This window comes from Lutra lutra, chromosome X (genome assembly GCF_902655055.1).
Source record: "Lutra lutra chromosome X, mLutLut1.2, whole genome shotgun sequence".
NCBI lineage: Eukaryota > Metazoa > Chordata > Mammalia > Carnivora > Mustelidae > Lutra > Lutra lutra.
This window is the reverse complement of record NC_062296.1, coordinates 58735616-58763614: the sequence shown is the minus strand read 5'-3', so window position 1 is coordinate 58763614 and position 27999 is coordinate 58735616. Positions and strand designations below refer to the sequence as shown.

The 27999-nt window shown below is 47.0% G+C and overlaps 1 protein-coding gene and 1 pseudogene across 1 annotated transcript; one reads left to right on the top strand and one right to left on the bottom strand.

Annotated features, from left to right (window-relative positions):
* Positions 1-5: 5 nt before the first annotated feature.
* On the top strand, positions 6-27120 carry CHST7 (carbohydrate sulfotransferase 7). The gene is made up of 2 exons (XM_047715031.1): positions 6-1737; positions 26684-27120. Exon 1 carries the CDS (start codon positions 238-240, stop codon positions 1699-1701), a length of 1464 nt encoding a protein of 487 aa, XP_047570987.1. The 5' UTR covers positions 6-237; the 3' UTR covers positions 1702-1737; positions 26684-27120.
* On the bottom strand, positions 23528-23699 carry LOC125091411 (COMM domain-containing protein 6-like; annotated as a pseudogene).
* Positions 27121-27999: the final 879 nt, after the last annotated feature.

Sequence of the window (27999 nt, the reverse complement as noted above, 5' to 3'; positions counted from 1 at the left end):
TTCCAGCGTCTGAGCCGAGAGAGGGCAGGGGCGCCGCCACCCGCACCACCGCCTCCTAAGTTCCCCCTTCTGGATGCGCGGCCCGGGTCGGTTGGTCGCTCCGGTCCGCGCCCCCCAACCCCCCGCCGGCTCAGAGGAGCCCGAAGAGGCCGGAGGAGCGGGCAAGGGACGGGATTTCCTAGGAAGGGGAGAGGACGGGCGCCCCACCCGCTCGGAGGGTGGGGGGCTCGGTGAACGATGAAGGGCCGGCGGCGGCGGCGCCGGGAGTACTGCAAGTTCGCGCTGCTGTTGGTGCTGTACACGCTGGTGCTGCTGCTCATCCCCTCCGTGCTGGACGGCGGCCGCGACGGTGACAAGGGCGCTGGGCACTGCCCAGGCGTGCAGCGCAGCCTGGGAGTCTGGAGCTTGGAGGCGGCGGCGGCGGGCGAGCGCGAGCAGGGCGGGGAGGCGCGGCCGGCTGAGGAGGGCGGCGACGCGGGTCGGTCCCCCGGGGTCCCGGGCAACCTCAGCGGCGCCGTCGGGGAGGCGGTGTCGCGCGAGAAGCAGCACATCTACGTGCATGCCACTTGGCGCACCGGCTCGTCGTTCCTGGGCGAGCTCTTTAACCAGCACCCGGACGTTTTCTACTTGTATGAGCCCATGTGGCATCTGTGGCAGGCGCTGTATCCGGGCGACGCCGAAAGCCTGCAGGGCGCGCTGCGCGACATGCTGCGCTCGCTCTTCCGCTGCGACTTCTCGGTGCTGCGGCTGTACGCGCCACCGGGGGACCCGGCCGCGCCCGCCCCGGGCGCGGCCAATCTCACCACGGCCGCGCTCTTTCGCTGGCGGACCAACAAGGTCATCTGCTCGCCGCCGCTGTGCCCCGGCGCCCCCCGTGCCCGCGCTGAGGTCGGCCTCGTCGAGGATGCCGCCTGCGAGCGCAGCTGCCCGCCCGTGGCTCTGCGCGCCCTGGAGGCCGAGTGCCGCAAGTACCCGGTGGTGGTCATCAAGGACGTGCGCCTCCTCGACCTGGGCGTGCTGGTGCCTCTGCTGCGTGACCCCGGCCTCAATCTGAAGGTGGTGCAACTTTTCCGCGACCCGCGGGCCGTGCACAACTCGCGCCTCAAGTCCAGGCAGGGGCTGCTGCGCGAGAGCATCCAGGTGTTGCGTACCCGCCAGCGGGGCGACCGCTTCCACCGCGTGCTACTGGCGCACGGCGTGGGCGCTCGGCCCGGGGGCCAGTCCCGCGCCCTGCCCGCCGCGCCGCGCGCGGACTTCTTCCTGACCGGCGCGCTCGAGGTGATCTGCGAAGCCTGGCTGCGCGACCTGCTGTTCGCGCGCGGCGCGCCCGCCTGGCTGCGGCGCCGCTACCTGAGGCTGCGCTATGAGGACCTGGTGCGGCAACCGCGCACCCAGCTGCGCCGCCTGCTGCGCTTCTCGGGGCTGCGCGCGCTCGCCGCCCTCGACGCCTTTGCGCTCAACATGACGCGGGGCGCGGCCTACGGCGCCGACCGACCTTTCCACCTGTCGGCGAGGGACGCCCGCGAGGCCGTGCACGCCTGGCGCGAGCGCCTGAGCCGAGAGCAGGTTCGCCAGGTGGAGGCGGCCTGCGCTCCAGCCATGCGCCTGCTGGCCTACCCTCGCAGTGGAGAGGAGGGCGACCTGGAGCCGCCCGTGGACGAGGAGGGGCCGCCTGACACCGAGGCCGACGGCGCCACATAGGCTGCTCCCTCACACGCGCCCGCGGGACGGATCCGGGTAAGGTGGCCCCGGGCGGGTTAGGGGCAGGGGAGGGTCTTTGGGGGAGCTCAGACCAGCCTGCAGGGGAAAGGGGCGGTGGTGGGGCGGGGGGAGTGGATGCTGTCGTCCCTGAATAAATCTGAGTGGGTGGGAAAGCACGGCTGGTAGAATTTGGAAGAGACTCTTCGGGGTCTTCAGCTTAGCCACCTGCCCCCTCAGAGGAGGGCCCTGAGACGAGAGGGGTTACGTTTGGCTGAGGCAGAACCCAGGTCTCCGCACTCTCGGCCCCCGCTATGAAGTAGGAGTTAAGGTTGGTCACCTGTTGAGGTTGGGGCGAGGAGAGGGCGAGAGAAGAGGGCTGGAGGAGGGAAGAGGCCTGGGGAGAGTAAAGAAGGTTTGCAACCGTCATAATGGAACTTGAGACTGGAAATTGACGTGAAAACTATCTGATTTCGGGGACTGTTTGAGGTTGATTGATTTTATCTTGACACCAATATGTTCCTTCGGGGAAACATTGCAGCCGTGTTTGCAGGCACGGAGTAAACCCAAAGTGGGGTTTGGTGCAAAGTTATCGACTCTGATCCTCCCTACCCCAACTCTCTTTCATACTTACTCTCTACCTCTGTCACGGTAAAGTGCAGCTCCGGGCCTTGCCTTCTAAGTTAGCAAGTGTTGGGTGTAGACAAGGCCTTACTCTCAACAGTTTTTGCACACGTGTGTGTCTCATGCTGTGGTATAGCCGCCTAGAATGGACTTTGCTTTCCCCTGGCTGGTGGAGCATCTCCCTGCCCACCCCCTCCATGGCTGGCGTTGGCAGGATATTTGACCATACCCCATTCACATCAGGTCACCGAAGCTGCCTAGTCAGCTTCCTCTAGTGCCGACAAGACCTGAGGGCTGGACTTTCTGCACGCAGCCCTGTCCCTCTGAGAGAGGGAATCTTAGAGTGCCAGTAGCAGCTTTGGCTTTAGAAATACACACCCCCAGGTCCCAGTTTTTTGTGTTCTTTCTCTAAAGGTGCTACGATGAGGCGTAAATGACCTTGGCATGTGTTCAGTGTCTGGGTCCATGTCTGGCCTGTACATTGTTGGGCCGAGGAAAGAGTTTTGTTCTGCACCATGCTGACCTTAGGAGTCTAGTTAGCGGAATGGGAACGCGTTTCCCCAAACTCTGTGTGACTTGGAAGGGGGCAGGCCTCTGCCCTGTGCAGTCCGGAGGAGGAGGAAAAAAAACCGGGCCCGGTGGGCGGAAGTGACTTAAGTTTTCCATTCATTATTTTATAGTGTAATTCAGTATTCCCCTGAGATGAAGCTCTGAGGAGGAAGTTGAAGATGTTAATGAGGATGGATTTGGTGGTTGTTTCATAGCCCAGGGTTGCCTGTGCTTACGGAAACTGACTGACTTTTCTCCCAGTAATCAAGGGGTTTTCTCCGTCAGTTTCTGTAATTGGTAGGAAGTCTGTGTTCTTTCCTGATTTCCAGAGCAAAGGAAGGTAAGGCACAGGGTGACTTGTCGCATCTTAACAAAAACATCCTTTCATCTGTTAATCCTGTTTTTGCAGATGTAAGTAACATAATGGCTCCTCCCCTTCCCTCCCAGGCCTAGGGAAAGCCTCTCCAGAACTAATTCTGCAGCATTTTATGGCTTTAAGAACTGACTGGTTGATCATTGTTTTCATTTTTTACTAGCATTGACTGAGCTCAGACTGAGCTCAGACAGGGCCGAGGTAAGAAAGAGAATAGAGAGGAGGGTAGAGGGTACAATCTGCATCCTTCCTCCAGGAAGTTAGAATCTGGGTGGGGGACGTTGGTGCTGCCTTCCCCTCCCTAAGGCCAGAGAGGCTTCCTTTGTAGGGCTGCAGGGACATCTGGGAGCAAGATCTAGGCTCCTCCATACTTTGGTGACTGAGCCCTTCTTCCCACACTTCTGCTAGAATTATTGGGCTCTTACAACATCGCCATCAACCAGTGGATTCGTTATAATGTGTGTATTCCTGATTCCTAGAAAGATAACCTTCCTGATCCACCGAGAAGTTGCCAGAAAATCTGCCCCACTCTCCTCTGGGGAAGGGGATGGGCCCCCTCCCCGCCCCCCCCCCCCCCCCCACCATGCCGTTCATCAAGCTAGGCTTTGTACAGGTGTCATTATTTTGACTGATTTATCAGTTTTACAGATGAGGAATCTGGGACTCAGAGCTCTAAGTCAGGTAACCGGCCCAAAGTCACACCTGGCCTGGCGAGCGTGAGGGGAAACGGCATGGGAGTTAGAGCCCCAAGCTCAGCATCACTCCTTACCTGGCCCCCTTAGAGTCCCCTGGCAGCACCTGTGGCACCTGGGCCAGGCTAAGAGGCTGGGCTGGGGTGGGAAACACACTTAGCTTTTTTTTTTTTTTAAGATTTTATTTATTTGACAGAGAGACAGCTAGAGAGAGAGAGAGAGCACAAGCAGGGTGAGTGGGAGAGGGAGAAACAGGCTTTCCGAGGAGCAGGGAGCCCGACGTGGAGCTCCATCCCAGGACCCTGGGATCACGACCTGAGACGAAAGCAGCCATTTAAGGACTAAGCCACCCAGACGCCCCACACTTAGCTTTATTATGAATAAGTTCAAGCTGCTGAACGACTCCTATAAAATACTCCTGAGCTGCCGACAGCACCTGTGCAGGAAAGCCGGTGACTCTACAGCCGCCCTCCCCCTGGCTGGCCTCCCGCGGGGCATCATCCACACGCGTGTAACTGAGCCAACCGGGAGCTGGACCCTTGGTGAATCACAGATACAGGTGGAGTTGTTGCACAAAGGAAACTTTGCATCAAATAAGATCACGGGAAATAACCTGCAAAGCCGTGACTCCCCGAGCAAGGGTGAACGGTGAATGGGTTCCTTTTGTTTAGGGCTATGATGAACATTGGGATCACCTGTAGAGGCGGGCATAAGGCCGCGCATGCGCTTTAAGGCAACCTGTCGATATGTCGTCTGCTCTGTAAAGGAGGCTTGCGGTCCTCCTTGGACGGAGATTTTAGGGTCACAACGAGGTAGAGGTAGCTGTCGATCATTCTAGAGGTCACTCTGTGGTCTATCGCCACATCGGTGAGTGGGGCTCGGGGGTTATGCTCAAAGCAGTCTGGGCTGGCTGGAGGTCACGTCCGGGTGGTCACTTTAGTTCGAGGGCGTTTTTTGGTTTCCATTTGCCTTAAGAGAAGCTGGGAAGAAGAGCTTAAGGAAAAACCTGGGACAAAGGGTCAGTGAGTACAAGCAGATGGCAGTAAAGGTCAGGCGTGGGGGTCTAGGTGGTGACAGCCCCTAGCCCTGCAGTGAAGGGGGCTACCAGTGAATTAACCTGAGCAACTTCTGGACGGTCCATACCGGATGGCCAGGATATGGCAGGGAGGCAGGGCACCATTTCTCAGGGCTGGGTGGGGACCGCAGCACCCGAAACCAAGGACTTGGGCCCTTTCCTGTCTTTTCCACCTTCTTGTCTTTCACTCACCAGCGTCTTCTCTGGCTGTCACAAGATGGTGGCCTCAGCAGCAAGCGTCACTTCCACACACAGCTATGCAGGGTTGTTAACATGAAGGGAGGAAGGAAGCTGGTTAGTGAGTGAGGAAGGGGTAGAGGAGTTTTCCCTCCTGTGTCTTTCCTTCAATCTGGTGATAAAACCTTCCCAAAACACTCACCCCGTGTCCCAGCCGAGGTCCTTTTATGATTCCGCACTGGCTAGCACTTGTTCACCTGCTCGGGCATTGGGGTGGTCTAAAAGCTCCTGCGCTGATTGTGCCTGGACAGCTAAAGTCAAGAACTGTGGATTGGACCCTGGGTCCTGGCCCATCGCCCCGGGCCAGGCTGTTTCCCCTGGAACAATATCCAGATGGGGGGCTGGGGGGCCGCGGATGAGCAGCGGAGTGTCTACCATAGCAATTTATGTAAAGGAACTTGGAGCTGTGAGGCTCCAGGCAGCTGGAGGGTGTAAATATGAAAAGAGAAAAACTGTCTTCAGTTATTCACGGCTCCATTTATCACCCTCTCACATGCCTTCAAATGCTTTGTTGTTCTAGCTTCTTACTAGTAATCCATCGGTGTGCCCACTATGTGCTACTGATCCAAACAGACAGATGCACTGTCCTGTCCTTTTCAGCATGTCTCCCTTTGACCTCTGCCCTGGGGAGGCCCCAAGATTTCATTCCGGTAGGCATTTAAGACACCTTGGTCTTTGTTCTAGACAAGATAGATGGACACTTTGAACACATTCAGGAAAGGAGGTTAAGTGCACTGTAGACTAGTAACCCAATGATCAGAAAGCTTTCTTGCTAAGGAAACCATCCAAACAGAAAAAGACAGGACCAGCTACCACCATATCCCCACCAAAGCATTTTCAGAGTCATTTCATCTTCATCAGTATACTATGCCCCAAAGGGCTTAGGCATAAATATCACTCAAAGGAGAACCTCTTGCCTAAACACAGAACAGGCATTCGTCAAATATTGTCGCCACATAGAATTTCTCATTCAACAAAATCCAATTAAACTTAAAGTCAGGGGCGCCTGGGCGGCTCAGTCAGTTAAGCAACTGCCTTCAGCTCATGATCTCAGGGTCCTGGAATTGAGTTGCGCATTGGGCTCCCTGCTCAGTGGGGAGTCTGCTTCTCCCTCTCCTTCTGCCCCTCTTCCTGCTCATGCGCTCTTATGCACATGTGCTCTCCCTCTCTCAAATCTTTAAAAAAACAAACTCACTCCTGATCTAAGTCAAGGCAGCTGTATTCAAGTCAGAGGGCTGGAAATTAGGATGGGGTGTGTGTATGGGCGGGGTACACATGGATGGATATCTGGGTAGCTGACCTGCACAGTAAGATGGAACAGTCTTTCTTAAAACACACCCACATCCAAATCCTTATTTTCTCCTTGCGGGGTTAGTGCTGCCTTTGATTGAGACATAATTGGAGCTCCCCTATGGGGCTGCCTTCCCAGGCAGGACCCCCTCAGTTACTGGTAGATTTGGTGTTTGGGGAAAAATCCAGACTCCTCCAGTCTGGTGCAGGAGGCAGGGGTGGAGGCTGGTCCTACCAAAGTGAGGTGTGGCCACGGGGTAGTTCCAGATTCATTGCTTAGTGTGTATGAAATCAGCTTTTATGTTAGGTAAAGGAACACAGGTTTGAGGGCCTGGCTCTCCTGGTTACTTCTGATTGACCTGGGGTGAGCCCCTAAACCTTTTTGGCTTTAATGTTCTTGCCAGAAAGAATGGAGGTTAAGAGGATCTCCAGGGTTCCTCAGAGCTAAGGGGAGGTGACGTTTATTGCATGCCTGCATGCCTGTCTTGGGCACGGTGTTCCTCACTTCATGTGTGTTGTTAGTCCTCGGGGGCACTTTACGAGGTACGTGGCATCCCCATCTGTGGACAGCAAAACTAAGCCCAGAGAGGTTGGATAATTGACAAGGATAACACAGCAGATTGAAATCAGGTGCTATGTTGAGACTAACACCCCCAAGTTTTTTTTGAAATCCTATAAGCACATGGTGAAAAAGAGTTCAACAGTGCTATCATAGAAAGATATAAAATACCACCCACGAGTCTTACTTTCTAGAAGCAACCACATGTATTTCCTAGAAGAAATACATTTCTTGTGGTATTTGTCTAGAAAACGTTTTCTGCAAGTTCAAACGTATTTTGCGCTTTTGGGGGTAGTTAAGTCTTTTCAATTTTAATTCCTTAAATGTTTTCCATTGAGATAGAACTGACTTAGAACGTCATATTAGTTTCAGGTGCATGGTGTGGTGATTCTGTATTTGTGTATATTGTGAAAGGATCACAGCCTAGTTAACCATGTTTTTCCTTGGGATGAGAACTTTTAAGATCTATTCTCTTACCAACCTTGAAATATGCCTTCTAGTGTTATTAACTACAGTCGCTGTGCTGTACACGACATCTCCATGAATCATTCAGTTTCGACCCGGAAATGTATGCCTTTCAATTCCCTTCACCCCTTTCGCCCACCGCCTGCTGTCTGGCTCTGGCAACTACCAACCAGCCTGTTCTCTCTCTGAGTTTGTTTTCAGATTCCACATATAAGGAAGGTCCTACAGTATTTGTCTTTCTCTGACTTATTTTGTAAAAGTATTATCCTCAAGGTCCATCCAGACTCTCACAAGTGACAAGTTTCCTTCTGGTTTATGGCTGCGTGATATGCCACTGTATAGAGACAAGACACGTTGTCTTTATGCATTCACACGTTGATGGGTGCTTAGGTGGCTGCTCGGGCCGGGCTCCTGTGAATGACGCTGCAGTGAACATGGGGGAGCAGATATCTTTCTGAGTTAGTGTTTATCTTTTCTCTGCATAAGTACCCAGCAGTGGAATTCCCAGATCACAGGGCAGCTCTATTTTTCTTTCTTTCTTTCTTTTTTTTTTTTTTGAGGAACTGCCACACCTTTTTCCATTAAGTGCCACACCAACGTCCATTCCCACCATTTGTGGGCAGTTAGCAGTGCCTGGCCGAAACGGGTTTCTGCTCAAGTTCAGAAACCTGACAGCAATGGTGAGATTTTCCAAAACGTGACTTTGAAGAAGACAGTGAAGAGAATTCACAAATTCCAGATTCTCAATCACTATTCGGTTTTTAAAAATATTTTATTTATTTATTTGCCTGAGAGAGAGAGAGAGAGAGCGCTGTGTGCACAAGCAGGGGGAACAGCCAAAGGAGTGGGAGAAGCAGGCTCCCCGACCCGACCAATGCAGGGCTGAATCCCGGGACCCTGGGATCATGACCTGAGCCGAAGGCAGATACTTAGCCAACTGAGCTATCCAGAGGCGTTCCTAAATCTCTATTTTGGACAGGTACCTGAAGTCGATCAGGCGCTGGAGAAAACACATCTGGGGAACTTGTTTGCTGCTTTCCGCCCACCCTTCCAGCTCCTGGCCAGCAGCGGAGGGCCTGAGCAGCACCCGTGTTTGAAGAGTCTGTGGGTGGACTGCATTTAATAACTAATAAGGGCATGTTTTTCTTTCTGTAAACTATGTAGCTGGATTTTTAGGAACTTTTTCCAGTATCTCTGTGCCTGTTAAAAGAGGGGATGGGAGGTTGCTTTTCATTCTAAAACTTTAATTTTCAAAAAAAAAAATGTGGACTTTTTCTAGACTAAAATTGTATATGCTCTTTGGTAATTTGAAAGCCTGAGAATACTGGCTGCTGTTTGTTGCCATCGTCTTCTCACAAAATTGTTTTCCATTTTTCTATGGAATGTTCCAGCAGCTAGGAGCGTCTAAAGTGCTGCTGAGTTCATGCATTTATCCTTTAGACGATCCGTAATGTTTTTGGAAAGATGTATGGGCTTGAGCAAGGAGCTTAATGCCAGCTCACTGTAATAAATCTGTACCTATTCATATTAAACATAATGATGAATTATTTAGCTTTTGCTTAGGGGCTTTTCTGATGGTCTTTTATGAATCATCTTTTCTAAGGCACCGTTCCCTGGCCTTTTTTGTACCAGTGTTGCAGAAAATCGTGGACTTGATTCCTCTGCTTCTACTAAATCCAGCTGTGACAAAATCTTATTTGTGAGGTATGATCTAAAGGTTACAGAAATAGAGGTGCCTGGGTGGCTCAGTCAGTTAAGCGTCCGACTCTTGATTTTGGCTCAGGTCATGATCTCTGGGTCATGAGATCAAGCCCAACATTGGGCTCCGTGTTTAGCGAGGACTCTGCCTGAGATTCTCTCCCTCTTCCTTCTGCCGTTCCCCGCCCCCCAAAAATATAAATTAAATAAAATGTACTTAGGTGGTTTTTTTTTACATAGAGGTTACGGAAATAAAATAACAAAGCCTAGTTAAACATCATAGGAGTGTATTATAACATATTCAGCTAGTTCCTAGTCCCAACAGTTCTTCGCTACATTTGCTGTAGTGTCGTGTGCACACATGTAAGTATATCTCTAAGAAAAACATCTACAGTAGGGTGACCTTATGTAGCAAAGGGTGTATACAGTTTGCATTTGGAGAGGTAAAGTTCTTCAAACTTGCACCAGTGTTCACTCCCACCAGCTGTTTCTGGGAGTGTCTGTGTCCCAGATTTTCACCAACATGGATTTTGCCAAATGTTTTCATTGTGGCTAGTGTGGTGGGTGGAAAAACGCTTCCTGCCTAAACCCTGACCCTCTCTGACCCTGACCCTCTCTGACCCCACAGTGCATCTCAGATTGTGAAGGAGTGCCTGCCCCTTGGGTTGTGGTGACCTGGATGCCCAGACGAAATCTTCTCCTTAGCCCTCCTGCAGCCCCCATATATTTGGCAGGCGGCATTTCTGGGATCCTTTGGAAGGACCGGAAATGCTTTGAAATAAAACTGATCACCTTTTGGGGTGCCTGGGTGGCACAGTGGGTTAAGCCTCTGCCTTCGGCTCAGGTTCTGATCTCAGGGTCCTGGGATCGAGCCCCACCCATCGGGCTCTCTGCTCAGTGGGGAGTCTGCTCGCCCCCCAACTTTCTGCCTACTTGTGATCTCTGTCAAATAAATAAACAAAAAAATCTTTAAAAAAACCTGATCACCTTTTTTTAACAACTGTGCGCAATACTTGACAGAGTGGGATAGGGAGAAGCCAGCTCCCCCTGCCCAGCAGGGAACCAGATGCTGAGGGGCTTGATCCCAGGGCCCTGGGGTCATGACCTGAGCCGAAGGCAGCCGCTTAACCGACTGAGTCACCCAGACACCCCGGATTTGGCTGATTTCTAAATAAGATTTAACCCTTGCTATGTTTTCTCTGTGCTCCTGAGAGCCCTGTTTGTAGTCTGGGTTGTGGGGGGAGGGGAGAAGTGCCCATTTGCAGTTGTCCAGACAGGGTTCAGAGGGTTTTCAAAGAGGTTTTTTTAGTCTGGGCAGAGATTCTCTTCCCATGAATACAAATGTAATATAAATAGTCCGAGCAATGCTTTTAAAAAACATTTATAAGCAGCTGGCTTAAAATTCCTCAGTCTGCTTTTTCTCAGGCTGCCCTCCTCGTGAACAGCCCAGAGAAGAATAGAAAGTAAAAAAGCCAATCTGGTCTCATTTTTCTGGCCCCACTGTTCCAGCTGAACAAGGTGACTTAGAAATGAACCTCTCTCTGTGAGGTCTCCTGGCTCCTCAGTCTCTTAGTGGAGCTGAAGAAATTTTCTACTGAAAGAAGCATTTCTGCCTAGGTGCAGTATAGAATAAGAACAGTAAGGACTAAGAACTAGGCCTGGCCCAAGTTCAAGAACATTGGGAAGTGGAGAACCATTTGGGAGCTGAACAGGAAGCAGTTTCAATTGGAGAAAAGTCGCAGAGCTCAGAGATGTCTCCGTGAGAACTGGAACCCTTCAGATTTGCTCCCTGCCCCCCTCCCTAGCCTGCAGGCACCTTGCCAGCAACCCGGTGTGACCTCTGCAGCTGGCCTCATTCACATTAAAGACCCGTCGGATGCCGAGGAGAGAGGAGAGCATCGGCTGACAGTGGCTATTTCTCAGGGGTTGAGAGGCGATAAGCACAACCACCATGTTTGCCTTCAAGGATGAATGACCGTGTTCAGAGGGAACAGACTCCCCTCCCCTGAAATCAACGTGAGAGGCAAGGAGCTTTGCCACAGAACGGCATTCTGGAAACAGTCACTGAGGCAGACGGGGTCGAGGGGGGCAGTTTGTGTGTGGAATGGAAGCGCTTTCTGTTAAGCCCTTAAAGCAGGTGTTAAAAGGAGCCCCAGAAGGTACAGGGCAGTCCCTGGGCCCTGCCAGCAAGAGGCCTCAAATCTGGTCTGACACGCCAGTGTCTCAAGGGCCAGCTTGGAGAGATGAACATTGTGCAATGGGTGTCCTTGGATCATGGTAACCAGCAGGCGGGAAGCAGAGAAACCAGCCTGAACCGAAAGTCGAAAATAGAACCGGACAGTCACTTGGGAGGTATGGGGAGCTGGTAGGGGTTTGAGACCGTGAGTTCTTTTGTAAAGATGACAAACTGAGGGACGTTAGGAGCAGCCCCCAGCATGAACTTGGGGGGCTAACTGAAGCAGTTCTTCTAGAGCATAGAGATCAGGGGAGCAGTAGGGAAAAAGATCCCAGAGCTTTTGGGGTTCACTCCCCAGCCCCATGACTGAGACCAGGCTTTACAAGAAAGGACTCGTCAGTGCTTCAGAGAAATTATGGGAACAGTAAGCCAAAAAGACTAAAACCAAGATAATTTTTTTAAAAATAGGACTTCCAGGACTCTAAACTCCAGGAAAGAGGGGGCTGCTGGAGGGGAGGGGGATGAGGTAACAGGGGGATGGGCATTAAGGAGCACACAGGTTGGAGTGAGCACCGGGTGTGATTCACAACTGATCACCCAAAAACTGATGATGTACTATCAGTTGGCTAATTGAATTTAAATTAAAAAAAAAAAAAGCAAACAAAAATAGGACTTCCTTTCACACAGCCTAGAGCTGGCATCTGTTGAATATACGGACTGTAGGAGCAATAAAGTAGAAGGTGTTTCTTGCTCTAGAAAAGGGTATCGCCAACACGGAGGTAATAAAGGAAAATAACGCATTTTTTTCAGGGTCTGCAAACGGTTCTTGCCCTCCGGTGCGCTCTGCCCCTCCCCCCACTTTCCCCAGCTAGGGATGGCAAAGGGGACTGTTTTGCAAAGAGGACCTGGTTGGCTGAAAATAAGCCCACATGAACACACCCTGCCAAAGAACAACACAATTCCCAGCATTGCTGAGCGCCTTTTAAATTCATTTTATTTTTTTATTTCTCAACAAAGGGAGAATGAAATAGTTCTGAGCTCAGGAAAAATTCGCGTCCTGCTCCTAAATACGGCAGTCTCTCTCTGGCAGTCCTGCGGGCCCCGGGGGAGGGCTGGTTTACCTGCTCCCACATCCTGTGCCAACATGAACCTGTTCTCTGCTGTTAAGCCCTTTGCTTTTATTTTTTTTTAAACTTTTTAAAAGATTTTATTTATTTATTTGACAGAGATCACAAGCAGGCAGAGAGGCAGGCAGAGAGAGAGAGGGAAGTAGGCTCCCCGCTGAGCAGAGAGCCCGATGCGGGGCTCGATCCCAGGACCCTGGGATCATGACCTGAGTGGAAGGCAGAGGCTTAACCCACTGAGCCACCCAGGTACCCCAAGCCCTTTGCTTTTAAAGATTTATTTATTTATTTATTTATTTGGGAGAGAGAGAGAATGAGCAAATGAACCTGGGGCTGGGAGGGGGGTGGCACGGGCAGAGGGAGAGAGAGGGAATCTGGAGCAGACTTCCCAGCTGAATGCAGAGGCAGACCCCCCGTGACACCCTCACCCCCACCTTCATCCACTCCATTAACCAATAGCCCCTGTGGAGGCCAGAGGGCTGCCTGAATGACGGATGCCAGCTCCCGTCACTTCCCAGCCCTCGAGCCCCCACTAACCCGGGCTGCCCCCCACTTGGTAGATGACAAACACGTGCAGGTGGGCGATCAAATGCTTATTCTAAGCTACTGACTCAGTTCCTTTATTTGAGTCGGGAACGACTTTACTCACAAAAGCAATTATGTATGCCAATTAAAATTATACCTCTGAGCAGCTCAATGAAGGAAAAAAACAAAAGCCGACTAAGCAGACTCAGCTGTTTCCAGGTTTCATAAATACTGGTTTGGAGCGCATTCATTTTGTTCTCCAGTGAGCTCAGAAACTTGGGACGTTTTTCTCTGGGTGTGTGTGGTGGGGGAGCATGATCAAACTAGAAGCATGTTATTATTTTATCCTGTCACAGGTGAGGAAATGTAGTGGCCGTTTAGTTCTGCCCTGGCTGACTCTGGAGCTTGACCAGTGAATGCCTTGCATGGCTTGAGGTTTTCCTTGGAATTCTGGAGCGGAGAATGGAGTCTTCTGCTCACTGAGCAGCAAGGGGCTGGGGGGCAGCTCATCTCCACCTGTGCTCCCAGCAAGGTGGCTTCTCCCTTAGTTTCTCCCTCTGCTCCCCAGGCAAGAAAGTTTTGTCTGTCTGTCTGTCTGTCTGGGTTATGGTTTTGTTTTGTTTGACTCCGTTTTAACCTGAAGTGAGAGTTGTTTAGTATTAAGTATGACTTAGTGCAAATGTACTAGCAACAGCCCCCTCTCCCTGCCACTTTATTTTTCACACTGGAAGTCTGGAAATACTTTATACCATTTAGGCTATTTAAGTACATTTCTAGGCAATTTGGGGGGTGCGGTTGCCTGAGCAAACTAAATGTTTCCTATTACATTTCGCCTGAGAGTCACAGTGAGGGAATGCTTGCACTTTGACATTTCTGGGTTTTCAAGTATTTTCACGTTATCCCCAAGCAACTCCCTTAAAAAACAACAATAACAACAACAAAACAAAACACCCCCAACAACTTAACGGCCCTATTGTCCTAAACATTGTCAGTCATTTCCGTTTTCCTTAGCCCTGCATATCACTGATTTGAGGTGAAAACAGGAAGGTTAAGAAAGCTTGGTGGTTGGGGGTGACAGATGATCTTGGGCAGTAACCTCATCCCGAGAGGCCGGGGCCGGGGTGGGATGTTGGCAGAAGCCCCCGCGAGGACCCGTGGCCCCCGAAAAGGAGACTAACGTCCGTTCGCGACCCATTTGTCCTGGAGTGGGTCCAGGAGGAAGGCTGTCACAATGGGCTGGAAAGTCATTCGCCTGTGATAACGGCCCGGCTGAATGCCCGGAAATCTGAGCCCAGGCACCAGGGCCCGGCACCGACTCGGAGCATCTGTGAAGCAGCTTGTGGTCGTCCCCCCAGGGTGCCTCACCTGGCACAAGTGTGTGGGCGGGGACGGGGGGCTGGGGGGTGGGGGGGGGTACCTCCGGTGGCGGCGTTGCCCAGAAACACTCGGAAGAAGGGCGGCTGAAAATCTACAAGTGCATTTGGAGGAGGGAAGTGAGACGTTCGCGCAAAGCTCGCAGATGTCCTTGGGGGGGGCGGGCAGGGGGGCGCGGGTACCTGCCTCCCCGCGGGGTGAGGAGCGCCGCCCAGAGCGGCGGCGGGGCTGCACGATCCTCTGGTTGACTCTTCTCAAACTTGAACGCCAGCAGGAAGTCTGTTCTTCCTCCCTCCCCCTTCCCGGCCTCGAAGGTCGGCAAAACTGTGATTAAAATGCTAAGAGCGTCTTCCGTCTTCCTGAGTTGCTCCTCCGCAGCGCCGGGAGCCCCGCCGAGCCAACTGCTCTGCGCGATGGGGCTCCGCGGCTCCCCTCGATGGCCGCGGGACCCGTGGGGCAGCCCGCCGCAAGCAGGGCCCGGCTGGTCATTTATAAGACCAGGGCAACTGCAGCAAAGGAGGTCAAATACACCCAGGTCTTTGGAGTATGACTTTGAATCTTTAAGCACATGGTCTTTCTTTCTTCTTTCTTTTTTTTTTTTTTTAAGTGCAAGCGAATTTGTGAATTGAGTGGTAAGGAGAGATTTCACACCCCGGTGCAACATATTTTGAGAACAACCCTTTTCGAGTGCTTCACACAACGGTGATATACTGGAATCTCTAGAATTCTGTAAATTAATTGCACTAAGACAGTTTTACTGTCTGTTTTCTGTTATCATACAGGATAGGTCTTTTTAAATATTTTTATTAGCACAAGCAGGGGGAGGGACAGAGGGAGAAGGTGAAGCAGGCTCCCCGCGGAGCAGAGAGCCCGATGCTTGGCTTGATCCCAGGACCTTGAGATCATGACCTGAGCCGAAGGCAACCATTTAACCCAGAGTCACCCAGGCGCCCCTAATCTTGAGATTCTTGGAGTCTCAGTAGTGTGAAGGGTAAGCCTCCTTCCGTGTCTTGGCTGTTAATGATGTTGCCGTGAACATGGAGGTGCGTATGTCTTTCTGAGTTAGTATTTTCATTTTCTCTGGCTAAATACCCAGAAATTGAACTGCTGGATCATAGGGTTGTTTTTTTTTAACTTTCTGAGGAACCTCCATACTGTTTCCACAGTGGCTGTACCCGCTTGCATTCCCACCCACAGTGCACAAGTCTTCCCCTTTCTCTACATCCTCGCCAACACTTACTATTTCTTGTCTTTCGGATACGAGCCAATCTGACCGGTGTGCGGTAGTATCTTCATTGTGGCTTTGTTGCATTTTCCTGGTGGTTGGTCATGTTGAACATCTTTTTTTTTTTTAAAGATTCATTTGTTTATTAGAGAGAAAGAGTTTGCAGGGGAGGGGCAAACAGGGAGGGAAAGTCTTAATCCAACTCTGCGCTGAGTGCAGAACCAGACTCGGGGCTTGATCTCAGGACCTAAGAAACTATGACCTGAGCGGAAACCGAGAGTCGCATGCTTAACGGACTGCACCACCCAGGCGTCCTTGGAGCATCTTTTCACGTGTCTGTTGGCCATCTTTATGTCTTCTTGGACAAATAGCACTTTTCACAAAACTAGAACAAATAGTCCTGATATCTGTACGGAACTTGAAGAGACCCTGCCGGAAAGTGAGAGCAATCTTGAAGAAGAGTATACTGCAAAGGGATAGTCATCAAAGCGGTATGGCTCTGGCACAGAAGCAGACACGCAGATCGACAGAACAGGACAGAGAGCCCACGAGAGGTCTTGAAATACTTTCATCTTCAGAATATCCAGAAGGGTCTAAACTCATTTCAGGTGCTGGAGGCTGCAGTAAACATTTTTATTTTCCCCAGATTCTAGGTAAATGGGAATCCTTTGAACTAAGAAGTTCAGTGGCTTCAAACTGAATTCTTCATTGTCAAACATCCAACAGCTGAAAAAAAGGGGGGAAGGCAATGCTAGGTACTTGGTCACTGTAGCTTGCTGATAAACCAAGGGTTTGGTTTTTAAATTAGCACATAAAGTTGAATACTTTGTAGCTTCAAATGAATAGGGCCCCAAAGTATTATGAAGAATGAGATCTGGAGTGAATTAAAACCTTAGTCTTTTATCTAGAAACCGGGGCTTAAGAATTCGGGAGAAAAGCACATTAAGAATTCATGGAGGGTGCCTGGATGGCTCAGTGAGTTAGGCCTCTGCCTTCGGCTCAGGTCATGATCTCAGGGTCCTGGGATCGAGGACCACATCGGGCTCTCTGCTCAGCGGGGAGCCTGCATCCCCCCTCTCTCTCTGCCTCCTCTCTGCCTTCTTGTGATCTCTGTCTGTTAAATAAATAAATAAAATCTTTAAAAAAAAAAGAATTCATGGATATGTTTATGTTTTCAACACAACCCAATGGGCACCTGGGTGGCTTAGGCGGTTAAGCGTCCAACTCTTGATTTCCGGCTCAGGTCATGATCTCAGGGTCGTGAGATTGAGCCCTGCCTCCAGCTTCATGCTCAGCTGGGAGTTTGTTTAAATTCTCTCTCTCTCTCTCCCTCTCCCACCCCCCACTTTGTGCACGTACTCTCTCTCTCTCTTTAAAAAACAAGCAAAACATTGGGGTGCCTGGATGGCTCAGTGGGTTAAAGCCTCTGCCTTTGGCTCAGGTCATGATCCCGGGGTCCTGGGATCGAGCCCCACATCGGGCTCCCTTTTTAGCAGGGAGCCTGCTTCCCTTCCTCTCTCTCTGCCTGCCTCTCTGCCTACTTGTGCTCTCTGTCTGTCAAATAAATAAATAAAATCTTTTAAAAAAGGCAAAACAAAAAAACAAAACAACAACAAAGACCCACAACCCAAAATAATGGGAAAATGTTAGGAAATTAACTGAGAGGGTTTTTTTTTTAGGTTCTGCTTGGAGGCCATAGGCTACATGGAGGTAGACATCAGAACTAGAAGGTGTCTGAGCATCCCTGCCTGGGTTCAGTGACGTTCAGGAACTGTAGGAGGATAGGAACCCATTTGCAGCGCAGAGAAGGAAGGGGCTTCGTCAGATTGCTATGGGCACAAAGTGCACTGCCAGCTCAGACTGGCCGGACTCTGGCAGTTCTTCACAAACCCCAGAGGGACAGTCACAGAGCTCTCAGAGCTCTTCTCTTCCCACACTATCTGGCCAGTGATTTGATACATTTGATCTTAGCCAAAACGCTGAGAAGCGATGGCCAGTGATTTGATAAAAAAAAAAAAAAAAAAAAGAATCTGAACGTGAGTGGAAAGCAGCTTTCAGGGAGATAAAATGAATTTTTAAAAAAGATTTTTAGTTAAAGGATTTAAAGAGTGCTTTGGGGTCCAGGGGTCGGGCCGGTAGTACCTCCATAAACGGGACATTTGTCGGGACATGGGCTCTGACCAGGCAACATTTCGCACTTGGCAAGTGAGTCATTGACAGAAAATTGTCCTGAGTTACTGCCACGTTGTTGCTGGGTCTTTAAAACAACCCAAACTGAGAACTGAACACATTGCACAAAGAAACAGGGGCAGAGGAACTTTTTTTTAAAATTAATAATTACGAACCCCTAGGAAGCTGCAAAACCATTACAGGGAGGTCCGCTGTATCCTTCACCCAGCTTTACCCAGAGTTCACATCTTTTGTGTAGGTCACTATCAGTACCAGGAAGTTGACGTTGGTCCAATCTACAGACCTCAGTTTTAGACAGTTTTTACATGCGCTCATTTTGTGTGTGTGTGTGTGTGTTTGTGTGTGTGCCCACAGACCTGTGTAATCTGGTCACGTATAGATATGTGTGAACACTACTGCAGTCAACATACAGAAGTGTTCCATCAGCATAAAGAAAATCTTCTGGGCCACCCCTTTATAATCATAGACACCCACCCCATCCCACCTTTCTCTGGCAAACATTAATCTCTTCACCATCTCTATAATTGTGTTACTTCAAGATTGTTAGATAAGTGGAACCATGCACTGTGTGACCTTTTCAGATCGTCTGTTCTCAGCAGAATTCTCTGGAGGGTTACCAGTTGTCCCATGTATCAGTAGTTCATTCCTTTTTGTTGCTGAGTAGTACTCCATGGTGTGGATGTACCACAGTTTGTGTAACCATTAACCCACCGAAGGACATTTGCATTGCTTCCAGTTTTTAACTATTACAAATAAAGCTGCTATGAATATTGGTGCATAGATTTTTGTGCGGACATAACATTTCCTCTCCCTGGATGAATGCCCAGGAGTACAATTGCTAGATCATATGGTAAACACATGTTTAGTTTTTACAATGAACTACCCAACTGTTTTTGAGAGTGGCTGTACCATTTGACATTCCCACCAGCAGCGTATGAGAGATCAGATTCTGTGCAGCCTCACCAGCATTTGGTGTTGTTGCTGTGTTGTATTTTAGCCATTCTATTAGGTATATAGTGATATGTCCTTGTAGTTCCCATTTGCATTTTCCCAACACCTAGTGATACTGAACATCTTTTGGTGTGCCTATTTGTCATCCCTGTCTCCTTTTGGTGAAATGTTGGTTCAGGTGTTTTGCCTGTTTCCTAATTGGATTATTTATTTTTTCTCTTGAATTTTGAGAGTTATTTATATATTCTAGATAAAAGCCCTTTGGTAGATATGTGGTTGCAAATATTTTCTCCCAGCCTGTGTCTTGTCATGTGTTTTCATCTTCTTAACAAGATCTTTTGCAAATCAAAAGTTCATAAATTTTGATGAGGTCCAACTTTGCAATTTTTTCTTTTGTGGATTGTGCATTTTCTGCTGTGTCTAAGAACTCTTTGCCTAGCCCCAGGGTCCTGAGGATTATCTCCTATGTTTTCTGATAAACATTTTGTATTTTTTAGCCTTCCTTATAAATTTTAGGATAAATTTATCTCTATCTACATTTAATTCTATGATTCATTTTGGGTTAGTTTTTGTTTAAAGTGTGAGGTTTAGGTAAAGGGTTAGTTTTTTGCCTGTGGATGTCTAACTGCTCCTGCACCATTTGCTGAAAAGACTATCATTCCTCCAGTAGATTGCTTTTTCCTTTTTGGGGGGGGGGGGTCAAAAATCAGTTTGCCATAAACATATGTAGGTCTATTTCTGGGCTTTTACTGCTCCATTGACCTATGAGTCTGTCCTTCTACCAATACCACACTGTTCTGATTAATACAGTTATATGTATCTTAACACTGAATAGAATGATTATTCCAACTTTATTCTTTTCCAGAAAGGCTTTAGCTGTTCCAGTTTCTTTGCCTTACCGCATAAATTTTAGAATAAGCTTGTCTAGGGGCGCCTGGGTGGCTCAGTGGGTTAAGTCTCTGCCTTCGGCTCAGGTCATGATCTCAGGGTCCTGGGATCGAGCCCCGCATCGGGCTCTCTGCTAAGCGGGGAGCCTGCTTCCTTCTCTCTCTCTGCCTGCCTCTCTGCCTACTTGTGATCTCTCTCTGTCAAATAAATAAAATCTTTATAAAAAAAGAATAAGATAGTCTATATCTACAAAAAGCATCGATGGAATTTGACAGGAATTTTCTAAAATCTCTATACAGATCAATTTGGGGGGAAATTGACATCTTTTCCTGTTGAGTCCTCTGATAACATGAACATGGTCATGTGTCTCTACTGATTCAGATCTTGTCTGATTTCTTTTACTGGTGTTTTCTAGTTTTTAGCATATAAGTCCTTTACTTGTTTTGTTAGATTTATATCTAAGTTTTTCATTTGTTTCAAGTGATTGTATATAGTATGAGTTTTAAAATTCGGTTTTAAAATGTTCATTTCTGGTGTATATAATCAAATATTTAATATTGATCTTGCATCCTGCAGACTTGCTGAATTCACTTGTTGGTTGTGTGTGTGTGTGTGTTCCCTGTGATTTTCTATGTATATAATCCTATCACCTGCAAATAGGGACAGTTTTATATCTTCCTTTCTAGTCACTATGGCTTTTGTTTCCTTTTCTTGCCTTATTTCATTGGCTAGGACTTCTAGTATTCTGTTGAATAAGAGTGGCAAGTGCGGAGGTCTTTGCCTTGTTCCTGATCTTAGGGGGGAAGGCATTAAGTCTTTCACCATAAAGAATGAGGTTAGATGTAATTTTATATAGAATTTAAAAAAAAATCAAGTTAAGGCAGTTTCCTTCTATTCCTGGTTTCCTGAACATCATGAAGAGATGTTAAATGCCTTTAATGGATAGTAGTGCCTTTTCTGCATCAATTAATGTGATTGTCTGATTTTTCTTCCTTAGTTTGTTAACATGGTGGATTACCTGATTGATTATTGAAACTGAACCAGCATCCTGGAATAAACCCCACTCTGTCATGATATATAAATTTTTTCACATCTTGTTGGATTTGATTTACTAATACTTCGTTGAGGATTTTACATCTAAGTTCATGAGAGATACTGTTTTCTTTTTTGGGTATTTGTCTAGTTTTGGTATCAGGTAATACGGGCCTCATAATTTTGTGGAAGAGGTTGTGTGGAATTAGTGTTAATTCTACTTTAAATATTTGGTAGGATTCTCCATTGAAAGTATATAGGCCTAGAGATTTCTTCTTTGGGAGTCCTTTAATGATTAATTCAATTTTTAAGGTCTATATAACTTCAAATTATCTACTTCATATTGGATGAATTTTGGTAGTTTGTGCTTTCTGAGGAATTGGTCCATTTCATCTTAGTTGTCAAGTTTATGTATGTAGAATTTTTCTTAATTTTTTTATCCTTTTAATGTCTGTGAGTTCTATAGTGGGATCTCCTATTTCATTGATGATATCAGTAATCTGTGTCTTGTCTTTTTTTGTTTTTAAACTTGGTAGAGATTTATCCAATTCTTAATCTTTTCAAAGAATCAGTTTTTTGTTTCAGTGATTTTTCTCTATTGTTTTTCTGTTTTCAGTTTTACTGACTTCTGCTCTTATTTCCCTCTGCTTGATTTGTGTTTATTTTTATCTTCCCCTAGTTTCTGGAGGTGGGTGTTTAGGTTATTGATTTGAGACCTTACATCATTTGTAGTGTAAGCATCTAATACTATAAATGTCCCTATCAACACTGCTTTGGCTGTGTCTCATAAATTTTGATATGTTGCATATTCATTTTAATTCAATGTATTGTTTAATATTCCATGGATTATTTAGAATTCTGTGTGTTCTTTAATTTCCAAGGCTCTAGAGAATTTCCTCTTTTCAGATATAGATTCTTAGTTTGATACCATCATTAGCAAACATATTCTCTCTCTGTTATTATTTCATTATTCAAAATCTGTTGAGATTTCATGAAATTTTGTTTCATGAAAAACAGGATATGGCCTATGTTGTGAATGTTTCATGCATGCTTAAAAAAATGTGTTTCGGGGTGCCTGGGTGGCTCAGTCATTAAGCGTCTGCCTTTAGCTCAGGTCATGATCCCAGGGTCCTGGGATTGAGCCCCATGATGGGCTCCCTGCTCAATGGAGAGCCTGCTTCTCCCTCTCCCTCTGCTGCTCCCCCTGCTTACGTGCTTGCACATGCTCTCTCTCTCTCTCTCTCACTCTCACTGTCTCTCTGTGTCAAATAAATAAATAAATAAATCTTAAAAAAAAAATCTGTCTTCAGCTCAGATCATGATCTCAGGGTCCTGGGATTGAGCCCCATGTCAGGCTCATGCTCAGTGGGGGGGCCTGCTTCTCCCTCTGCCCCTCCCACCACTCTGCTTTCTCTGTGTGTCTCTCAAATAAATAAAAAAATTTTTTTTTAAAGAACGTGTTTCTATTCTTATTAGGTGGAGTGTTGTATAAATGTCAGTTGAGTCTTGTTTGGTTGATGGCATTATTTAGCTCCTTATATCGTTGTTGATTTTCTGTCTAGTCATTCTATCAATTGTTGAGAGAGCGGTATTGAAGTTTCCAAGTATAAACGTGGACAGGTCTGCTTCTCCTTTCTGTTCCTTCAGGTTTGCTTCAGGAAACTGGAAGTTCTGTTGTTTGCTGCATATGTAGACCTTTAGATTGCTATGGCTTGTTGGTGGGTTGAACCTTTCACTATTATGTACTGTCTTTTGTTGTTACTGGAAATTTTCTTTTCTCCAAAGTCTATTTTATCTGACAAAACTCTTTATTATTATTATTATTATTTTAGAGAAAGAGCATGAGGGGTGGGAAGGGGCAGAGTGAGAGGGAGCTCAAGAATCTTAGGTAGGTTTCATGCCCAGCATGGAGCCTGATGCAGGGCTTGATCTCATGGCTCTGAGATCATGACCTGAGCCAAAATCAGGAGTTGGATACTCAACTGACTGAGCCCCCAGGCACCCCTTTATATCTGATGTTTTTTTATTGCAATATATATTCACATACATAGAGTTCACCTTTTAAAGTGTTTGATTCAGTGGCTTTTAGTACATTCAGAAAGTTGTACATTGATCACCACTAATTCCTGTTTTTTTGATTAATATTTTATTTTTAAGGGAAACCATATATATATGGTTTCCCTTAAAAAACTATATATATAGGGGCGCCTGGGTAGCTCAGTGGGTTAAAGCCTCTGCCTTCGGCTCAGGTCATGATCCCAGAGTCCTGGGATCGAGCCCTGCATAGGGCTCTTTGCTCAGCAGGGAGCCCGCTTCCTCCTCTCTCTCTCTGCCTGCCTCCCTGCCTACTTGTGGTCTCTGTCAAATAAATAAATAAAGTCTTTAAAAACAAAAAACTATATATATATATAGTTTTATATAATATATATATATATATATATAATATATATATAGTTTCCCTTAAAAATAAAAAAATATAGTTTACATATATATTGTTTAAATATATATATAGTTTATATATATTATATATATAATGTTCAGCTAGCTAACATATAGCACATCATTAGTTTTTAATGTAGTGTTCCATTCATTAGTTGCATGTAACACCCAGTGCTCATCATAACACGGTGCCCTCCTTCTGCTTATTATCTTAAAATTGGAAAAAACAAAATGCAGTTTTCATTCCATAAATATACTTTGGTCTTTATGAAGTTTTGTTGCAGAAAGTGAAGTCTGTGATTTTAGAATGATGATGGCAGTTTATCAACCAAGTAATCAGTTTTTACATAGTCTCAATAATTGTAGCAATTCCTTCGAACTGCCTGTAGAAATTCTGAAATTGTCATTTCAAAGGACTTGTTCTTTATTTACTTGGCCTGAATGATCTGCCACTGTTAGCATCACTGCAACATAAGGACACTTAGTGATCTGCAACTGTCTGAGCTTACAGCCATACCCAGTTTCAACTGCAAACCTGTAAGCTGGTTGTTGACCTCAGACTTAGCATATGTTCATAGCTCGTTAGACCCGTTCATGGCAAGTGTCCAGGGCTCACACCACCTACTCCTCTTTCAGTTCACGTTTCTATGGTGTATCCTTTTCATCCTTTTACTTTCAACCCACCTATATCGTATTTGAAATGAATTTCTTGTAGATAGCATGTTGTTGGGTCATGTTTTAAAGTCATTCTGCTGGCCTCTTTTTTGTATATTTGTGAATTTAGACCATTTATATTTAATGTAATTATTGATATTATAGGGCTTAAATTTGCCATTTTTAACACTTGATTTCTTTTTTCCCTCTGTTTATTGTTCCCATTTCCCTGTTTGTGTTTTCCCGTGAGTTACATGAATACGTTTAAGAACTTCATTTTATCTGCAGTGTTTTAAAGTATTTTTCTTTGTATGCTTGTTTTAGTGCTTTCTTTAGATAATCCATATGCAACTAATCACAATCTACTGGTCTCAACATTTCACTACCTCAAGTGGAAGTATACAAACTTCATGTCCATTTAGGTTCCTTTATCCTGTCCCTTTTGTAATTCTCTCTCTCTCTCTCTCTCTCTCTCTCTCTCTCTCTATATATATATATATATATATATATATATATATATATATATATAACTGCATCATACAGTGTTATAATTTTTGCTTCAACTCTCAAAATAATTCTTTAAACTCAAGAGAATAGTCTGTTAAATTTAGTCCCATTTTCTGCTGTTCTTTCTTCATTTGTGATGCTTCTTTTCCTTCTTTTATCACTTTCTTTCTGTTGGAGGAACTTCCTGTAGTGGTTCTTCTACAGCAGTTCTGTTGGAACACATTCTCTTAGTTTTCCTTCATCTGAGATTGTCTTTATTTCACCTTCATTCCTGAAGGATATTCTCATGGGAAACAGAACTCTGCACTGACAGTCATTTTCTTTCAGCCCTTACACACTATTGTACCACTTCCTCTGGCCTCCATGTTTTCAGATATGAAATCCACTGACATTCGAATCATTGCTTCTGTGAGTAATGCATCAGTTCTCTCTAGTTGCCCTCAATATTTTTTTGTCTTCCCTGAACTTGGATTATGCTGTATCTTGGTGTAGCTTTGTGTTTTGGGGTTCACTCAACTCCTTGAATCTGTAGGTTTACACCTTTTGCCAAATTTGGCAATTTTTAGCCCTATTTCTTCAAGTGCTTTTTTCACTTCAATCTCTTGTCCTCCTCTTTCTGGAACTCTGATGAAATGAGTAGGTCAGTTATTGTCATACCACAGGTCCCTGAGGCTCTGTTCATCCTGTTTTGCCCTATTTTCTCTCTGCTGTTCATATTAGATAATTTCTACAGCTCTCTTTTCAGATTTACTAATTCTTTACTCTGTCATCTCTATTCTGCTACTGAGCCCATCCAGTGAGGTTGTAAAATTTTGGTTATTGTACTTCACAGTTCTAAAAATTCCATTTGGTGCTTTCTTTACATATTTCTTTGCCAAGACTTTATTTTTTTATTTGTTTCAAGTGTGTTCCTAATGGCTAACTGAAGCATACTGATGAGAGAGGATAATTTCAGAATGTGTGTTGTTTCAGTGTTGGCATCTATCACTCATCTTTTCTCATTCAAGCTGAAATTTCCCTGGTTCTTGGTTTGACAAGTGATTTTTTAATGGTGTCCCAAATATTTGGGATACATTTGAATCTCTGAATTTTATTTAGATCTTCTGGTTTAGCAGGCCTCCCCCGACACTGCTGGTGGAGGAAGGGGTGAGCCTCCTGGTTACTGGTGGGTGGGGGTGGGACTCTAGAAGTCCTCGCCTCCCACTAGGCCTCTGCTGACAGGAAGGGGGGATTTTGTGTGTCTGGTGCTCAGTTTCCGCTTCTAGGCTGACCCTTTCCCTGTCCTCTAGCTAGCAATAACAGGCTTTTCTTGGGGCTTTTTGGTCTGGGACCATGTGCATTTCTGGCCTGCTGGTGTCTTCGGTGTCTATTCCAGCATATGGGGGAAGCAGAAAGAAAATGGAGGGAACGCACTGCTCTGTGTCCCTCATTGCCCGAGGTCTGCAGTCAGTCGGCCTTCTTTTCCCCACCCTTTAGAGTCTTATCTTTGCCATCTGTATCATGTTAGGGGATTTTAGTTACTCTTTGTGGAAGGAATAAGGAGAAAGGCATTTGTTCTGTTTTATCTGGAACCAGAGTTAGCCCTTCTGGAAACTGGTTTTTATTAAATTATACTGAAATCTGACAATGGCCGGACTTGCCGCTTATATGTAGCTTCCGCTTTACAGAAGAGCTGTCATTGGTGTGATTTACTTGGCACGTGTGAACCAGTACACAAGTGAAGGAGGGCTGGTTACGCAGTCAGTGCCTGAAGGTACAGCTTCGATCCCAGCTCTTCCCCACCCCCACTCCTCCCCAACTCTGCCCAGCAGGTCTCAGAACGTTCTGTTCACCTCACCGGGTGCCCCCTCCACCCCCTGGCAATCATTGGAGAGAGCACAGTCATACTGGCAGAGTTGCCCCCCCGCCCTTTCTCCCCATCTTCATCCTCACCAAACCCCTCTTGGGTCACATTTTCTCCCAGCCTGTCCCCAGAGCAGAAATGATAGTTCCTGATTTGGGCTGGATTTCTAGCCCTGGAAGATGCGGCTTAGAGAAGATTATAGGCTTCATGGGGCGCCTGGGTGGCTCAGTTGGTTAAGCGTCTGCCTTTGGCTCAGGTCATGATCCCAAGGTCCTGGGATCAAGTCCTGCGTTGGGCTCCTTGCTCAGTGGGAAGCCTGTGTCTCCCACTCCTGCTCCCCCTGCTTGTGTTCCCTCTCTCGCTGTGTCTCTGTCAAAACCTTTAAAAATTTTTAAAAAATGAAGAGGCCTTTTTATCAGCAGAGCTCAACAGGCTTTCTGTCTGGAGCTTTCTGAGTTCTGAGGTTCAAAGTGTCCTTTGTTCCTTCCCTTCTAGGTCAGTCAGCACAAACCGGGGCACTCAGCATGTCACCCCAGCCCTGGAGGAGCTGCACAGGGGAGGCAGCCTTGCACGTTCCAGAGATGGGGGGACTCGGCCCGTGACCAACTGCCATGTGGCTGGCAGAGCAGGACTGTTGCAAGCTGTTCCGTGACGACTGACACACTGGTGGAAAGGAAGTTTCCAGTAAGGAAATGATAGTACAGTGTGGGTAATGATGGCCATCCAGTAGGAAAAGCTCTCGTTCCCAGCCGAAACCTGCCTGCCTCCGCTGGAGGTGTTCTCAGAACAGGAGACACGATCGGGTACCATTTCCCATCAGCAGCAGGTGTCTGGACAAGGGACGTCAATGTGAATAAGGGCCCAGTGCAGCCCTGTGTATCTTGATTAAATTACTTGATAGTAAATAAAAGGTCTGAGTGCTGTTGGTTTAATTCTGACTTGTTCAGCTGTTTTTCAAAGAGCTCCCCCTACACTTGCCCCTAAACCAATTTCATAAGAAGTACTTTCTCTCCCGGGGCCCCTGGGTGGCTCAGTGCATTAAGCCTCTGCCATCGGCTCAGTTCATGATCCCAGCGTCCTGGGATGGAGCCCCGCATCGGGCTCTCTGCTCAGCGGGGAGCCTGCTCCCCCCCCCCCCCCCCGCCTGCCTCTCTGCCTACTTGTTATCTCTCTGTCAAATAAATAAATAAATAAAACTTTTTAAAAAAAGAACTTTCTCTCCCTGTGGTGGGAGAACCCTCAGGAGCTGAGAGATTTTCTCTTGCTAGTTTTTCTGTCTGGTGGTTTCGTAATGACTCTGTAACGAAATGTAACGAAATGACTCCGGAGTCAATGTTAACGACAAAACTTGTTTTGTTTTGCTAGGATGCGGATTTTTTGATGAAGTTCAGTTGTATGTTTCGGGGAAAAGCTAGTCTACATACAAAGGAATTCATGAAGACTATCAAGGAAGCTGTATTGAGTTCTGGGATCGTAGCAGTTATCCAACACTCAGAGTCTGTTTATGACTGTTGTAGCCCAGGAGAAGTCCCAACACAGACCAGATTTAAAGCGTTTCTTTAGGCACATTTAAATCATCTCAGAAGTCTGCTGCTGTGATTTTTAGACCCTATTTTGAAACCCAAGTTTTTTCAAGCACCTAAATCAGGGGTTGGCAAAATCCTCTGCTGTAAGAAGTCAGATAGTAAACGGTCCAGGCTTAATGCACAAATCCCTGCTCACTCCTGTCACATGCAGCTTTCTGCATGAAAGCTGTCACAGACATTATGCAAATGAAGGAGCCTAGTGTATTCCAATAAAACTTTATTTAC

Bases quoted from the DNA above. Each gene is read 5' to 3' on its own strand.
- CHST7 (XM_047715031.1), top strand. From the start codon at position 238: ATGAAGGGCCGGCGGCGGCGGCGCCGGGAGTACTGCAAGTTCGCGCTG.